Genomic DNA, 6,000 nt, shown 5'->3' with positions numbered 1-6,000 from the left:
TGTGTCAACGAGGAATTTCCGGACCACAGAATGCCGGACTAGAGAGGGACCCAAATCCAGGTCGTAAGTCCGACATAAAAAAACAAAACAAAAAAACAATCAAAATTAAAAAAAACAAAAAAATCTACAATGAAATACAGTACAGTAAAAGTAATAAATAATGAGGAATGGATACAGTGTGACTGAGCACTTACCTTTAATGTAGTCAGCTGAATGCACATGGGGCCCCCATAATTTTCTATTTACAGGATACATGGAGACTATATTAATTGGATGAAGCAGAGGAGGAGACAGGGCTGGGTGGGTCATCAATGTCGCTTTCTTCAGACAGGTTTATGTACTGGTGAAACTTGCTGGTTGAAGGTATTGGATCATCTTGAGGGAGTGAAGATGCAGCACTGGTGGAGCGTGAGGAGACAGCACTGGGGTACTTCTTAAAATAATGTCCAATTCAGACCGCACAGTTTGTTTTTCTTTTCATTATAAATTTCTCTGTAACAAGCAAGTGCATCTTGGAGCATTCTGTCAACTTTGGCATAACGCTCATAATTTTGATCCATGCCATCAAACATTTGCATTCCTTTATTAATAGTAGTAAATGCCTCTGCCATTTGTTTCACTGAAAACTTTTTGGGGGGTGCAGGTTCTTCTTCTACATTTTGTCTCTCTTCTTCCTCTGCAATTTTCTGTGCATCTAGTTCAATAAGATCCTCGTTACTGAGCTCTTCTGCTACACTTTCAACCAACTGTCCAACATCTTCATTATCAATTTCTAACTCCAGCTGTTTACCTAACTCCACTATCTTGTTACTAATATCCGAAATAACTTCATTTTCATTAAATCCCTTGAAACTGTTCACATATCTTTTCAGGATTTTCTTCCATATTCCATTCATGCAATGTTTTGTAACCTGATCCCATGCTGCACTAATGTTATTTATACATGAGAAAGCGTTGTACTCCTTCCAAAACTCTGAGCGTTTTCTCACCTTCAGTAGCAGCAACTGCCTGAGTGAAGGTCGTGTGTAAATAATACACTTTAAAGGCAGCAATAGCACCTTGATCCATCCCTTAACATCAGGGTGCATGTCGTCCAGGTGTGGTGGGTGTCCCGGAGCATTATCCAAAATCAGCAAAATCGTGAATGGAATCCGTTGTTGCAGACAATACTCCTTGGCTCGTGGAATGAAACAAGTCATGAACCAATCCTCAAACAGTGCTAAGGTCATCCAGGCTTTCTTATTACTGCGATAAAACACTGGCAGTGTGTGCTTGCTGACATGTTTAAAAGCCCAGGGGTTATCTGAATGATAGATCATGAAGGGCTTTAGCTTGAAACCAGCAACATTCCCCCCCAACAGAAGTGTAATTCTGTCCTTGAATGCCTTGAATCCTGGCATTGTTTTCGCCTCTTTGTGGATATATGTCCACTCAGGCATGCGCTTCCACAATAATCCAGTCTCATCCACATTGAATATTTGCTCAGGCAAATAATTCCCTTCCACAATCACTTCATCTAACTCCTCCTTAAAGGCTTCGCCAGCACCAACATCGGCACTAGCTGCCTCTCCACTCACCTTAACATTGTGTAGACTGTAGCATTTTTTAAATCTATCAAACCACCCATGACTTCCTCTAAAGGTTTGATCACATTCATCTCCTGCCTGCTCCTTCAGGCTTTGGAACAGGCTTCTTGCTTTAGCCTGTATGGTTAGAAGGCTTAAGGGTACACACTTCTGTATCTGATCTTCTATCCATATCACCAATAATTTTTCCATATCGTGAATAGGACCTTGTCTTTTCTTTGAAATTATAGTTCCCTTTATTGGTGTTGTTCCTTTCACTACATCATGAATACGTTCCTTGTCCTTCAGAATAGTGGATATGGTCGAGTGTGAGAAACCTAGGTCACGTGAGATTGTTGCTACAGTCTTTCCATTCTCATGCTGAGTTATTATCTTCATTTTCATCTCAAAAGTAATTGCCTGTCTCCCTTTCTTTGGAGCACCACCAGCACTCTCACTTTTACGCTTTTCAGTCTTTATAGTCAATTATATACGATAATTACGAAAGTTCACCCACGCGGCGACCCAAGCCCGCCCGCCTGCCATGCTCTCGCCCGGGACAGAAAAGGTTCGATATAGAAAATGCGCGCGTCATTTGAAAATATTTTTGGTCACGACTGCCACAGTCGTAAAGGTCAGAGCAGGTTGTAAGTACCGACGGACGTAAGTCCAAGCAGTCGTAAGTAGGGGCGCACCTTTTATACTTTTTTTTTATAATTAACTGTGGATTTATTTTAATATTTGAGACAAATAATAATTTTGTTGTTACTTTTTACTTTCTGTACTTGAGTATTTTAAGAATGTGATACTTTTTTACTTGAGTACATTGACATTTTAATACTTTTACTACTACTCGAGTAACATTTTGCCAATGTAATAATACTTTTACTTAAGTAACAAAGTCTGGTACTTTTTACAACTCTGCCTATTAACTTTCCCAAGGATTATTTACAGTATATTAGGACACAACACTTAGTCAATGGCCAGTAATACTTCCTAAGTGTTACGTGTGTTACTCCAATTGAGGTCATCAATGTGTTCTTACTTGTTTTCCTTGAATCAGTGATTTTTCTCTAACTTTTATATAACTTTCTGGTGTGTTTATTTGTTTGTAAATATTAATATAAGTATAGAAGTTGTAAGAAAATTACTATCTATTTAATGGAGCCCAGCAGTGACAGATCTACTTGTCTACTGTGTGGATAAAATTATGAAATACAGTTATGAATAATAATATGTAATAACAAAGTCCAATGAAAAAGGTTTTCCTCCTTATTGAGAGAATCAACTTATATTCATAATACAGTAATGTATAATTAAAAAGGTATTGTGGCTAAAAGCATTTCTTAAGTTAATACTGCAATTGATAATGGGGAATACACTATCCAAGTTTAAAAATCTCTCATGTTATTAAAAAATTAATCGGTATAAAAAATTTATTAAAACACTTTCAATATAATAAGAACACACATCTCACAAAATCACGTACTGTACAGGGTACAAAATTGGGTTAATTCTTGCCATATCACACTTCATTCGGTATAAGTTGAAAACAAACCTGCCTAGTAAAATCCACTGTCATAAACAAAGCACCACTTAACTGACATCTTAAAAAGCTCCCAAAATAGTTTTGTCACAGGATAAAAGTTATAAGGTGACTAATTTTCTATTAATAATGAAAGAAAACATTTATGGATAAGAAAATGCTATTGTTCAAGAACTTCAGTGTCCAATAGGTTTGCCACTCACGACATGTTCCATATCAGCCAGGTAAGTGGCTGATATGTTTTCTATCCCTAATACAATAATGAGAGTAAGATTGGGGGAGAGGAAGCTTCCATGCCAATATTTCATATATAGATAATACAGTATTACCCCGCCTAACGCGGTTTCACTTAACGCGTTTTATCATATACGCGGTGCCTCGCCAGAGCTGAACTTTCACTTAACACGGATTTTTTCCACATATACGCGGTGAGTGTCCGGCTCGAGACGCTATTTTTAGATTTGCCCCACCCGCCACCCTGCCTGACTGCCTGTTTTAGCTCATAAAATTCATACAAATTACTCGGCCAGAATATAATTTACATTGCTGGAATTCTTATAATTTGGTGATCATTTTGAATATAAACATCATATATTTTGCATTAGACATACAAATTTTAGATAAAATGTTTTCTCTAGTAAATATGTTATCTTTTGTGCAAAATATATGACATTTATATTCAAAATATTCCTGGTCTTACAAGGAATCCAGCAATGTCAATTGTATTATCCTAACTTTAGTTTGAGGTTTTATTTATTAAAATTTAGTGGTTTTCCCCCAAAAATTTCTCAGAGAGGGAAGAGCCAGCAGTGTAGTGTGAGAAGAGGGGGAGGGAGTTGAGTCCATTATTTGAATGGACATTAACTTGGCGACTGTATTTCGCTATTTCTCTTAAGTATTAATTGTGTGCATGTACCATCATAAAATTAAGATGTTATTTTTACTACAACATAGTTATGTGTCTTCAAAAAGTGGAGTTTGGGGGTCGGGCCGGTTTCTATTGGAATTAATCCCATATGTTCTGTTGTTCACTTAACGCGGATTTCACTTAACACGGGACCCTCTGGGTTCTATTGACCGCGTTAAGTGGGGTACAACTGTACCTTCATTTTATTTTTGGACAGACTGGGAATGAAGACCGTACATTATTCTATCATAGTATCACAGCTCCACAACCTTAACAAAATTTTAATTAAAGTAGTGTGACAAACATTGTAGATATCCATCTCCTTGGACAGGTGCTATTCCAAAGTGAATTATTTTCCCTTCAAAGGTAAACAAAACGAACTTGCCTTGATGCTGTCGATCTTTAGATAAATTTGTCAAACCCCAGCAGCTTTGTGTGTTTAATGCGTGTGTCAGCCACACTGGGATGAGGTGGGGTGAGAAGGTTCTTCATGAAACACCAGTGCCACCGGTGCCCTGCTCACTTTTACACATCCGTGTGTAGTGCAGGCAGGTGCGCACCCCACCGAGGGTGCATTAATGACCCAGGGCACACGCACTCTAAAGTACTTTTGCAAATGAAGTGTAATAAGTGCAGAAATAAGTTCTGTACATGTGCAGCAATATATCTGATGTAGTACAGGTATCCCGCTATTTACGATGAGGTTAGGTTCCTGAAAAACCCATCTCAAGTTGGAATCATTATAACATGGGGTTCAATGGGATATGTTCCCAGCCAGTATGACACCCACACATATCACCGAAAAAAAATCCTACACTAATAATACACATAAAACAATTAAACAACACTCGCCACATTATTAAGAAAAAGCATGGTCATCATTACACGTCTCCTTTGAGGGTAAGGGGACTCTCGAAGGTGGAGTTTTGACATCACTGACTCTCACAGCCTCTGGATCATCTAGTGTCAATTCACAATGTCAAGCTTCACCTCCAGAGACACGGTTTTCCAGAGTGCCTTGGCCTTCCCAGACATTTTCAAAGTTACACTGGTCACTTCACTCACAAAAACAGAGTGAAAGCACTTGTCACAAAACTGAGTGAACAATGGTAAAGTAAAAACAATGATAGCGGCTGACACCACTCACATTACGTTCACAACAACAGGGACAAAGCACTTAAAAAAAAAAATCACTTCACAGTCACCAAAACAGAATATAATGTGAACGTTAAAGATGTCCTCCCACAGTAAGGTTAAAAACCAAACACTGATAGTAATAACTAACAACGCCGATACAGACCGACCATTGACTTACACGATCGCGGCCAAATGCGATCACCATGGAACATATTGGACATAGCTTGGTACTGCAGTGCACTGAGTGGCTGCTCAGCAATGTTTGGGTAGACCACGGCTGACAAGTGAACTGAGAGATGCATCTGCGTTGGCTGGACGATGACCATCGCTCATGCAGATTGTTTACACCGTAGATAGGAAGGTGGTCGGTAATACATCACCATTGTTAAAATGGAATATTGTAGAGAGGGAGATCGTAGATTGGGGGATATCTGTACGAAGATCAGCATCAGTGGATAGTCTACGCAATAAATAATACAATGTACAATATTTAGTAAGACCATATTTACACAGAGTGGTTAATGTTTCTTCATTCTACTACTGTATATAATTGTAAAAAGAAAGAAAAAATCTTGCATAATATATATAAAAAAAGGTTAGACTTATCATCAGCAACACAAACATAAATTGTATTGACTCAAGGAATTGTAAGGCAGCACAACTATGTACACAAGATCAAAGAACAATCATAAAAAAAGTGAGGGTAGATATGACATATAGGCTTGATGTAACTTGACCAACTCCTCCTTTATCTCGTTGAGGGAGTGATGCTCTCTGAATTTCATTATCTTTCGGTGGATGCCAGGGTATCATTGCAGCTGTTGTTGCTGGTGTTTTACCTGCAA

At 38.3% G+C, this 6,000-nt stretch overlaps 1 protein-coding gene across 3 annotated transcripts in view; it reads right to left on the bottom strand.

The window, feature by feature from the left end:
* Nucleotides 1–4,121: 4,121 nt before the first annotated feature.
* The window catches only part of LOC121874096 (DBH-like monooxygenase protein 1), a 106,051-nt gene continuing 104,172 nt past the window's right edge, over nt 4,122–6,000 (bottom strand). For all 3 annotated transcript variants that reach the window (XM_042378010.1, XM_042378012.1, XM_042378011.1), the window contains exon 17: nt 4,122–5,994. In XM_042378010.1, the coding sequence (XP_042233944.1) occupies nt 5,831–5,994 (164 nt within the window). In that variant the 3' untranslated portion in view covers nt 4,122–5,830. The remainder of the gene's footprint in view (nt 5,995–6,000) is intronic.

This window comes from Homarus americanus, unplaced genomic scaffold (genome assembly GCF_018991925.1).
Source record: "Homarus americanus isolate GMGI-L3 unplaced genomic scaffold, GMGI_Hamer_2.0 scaffold49667, whole genome shotgun sequence".
NCBI classification, from domain to species: Eukaryota; Metazoa; Arthropoda; class Malacostraca; order Decapoda; family Nephropidae; genus Homarus; species Homarus americanus.
This window is presented reverse-complemented; position numbering and strand designations above follow the sequence as displayed.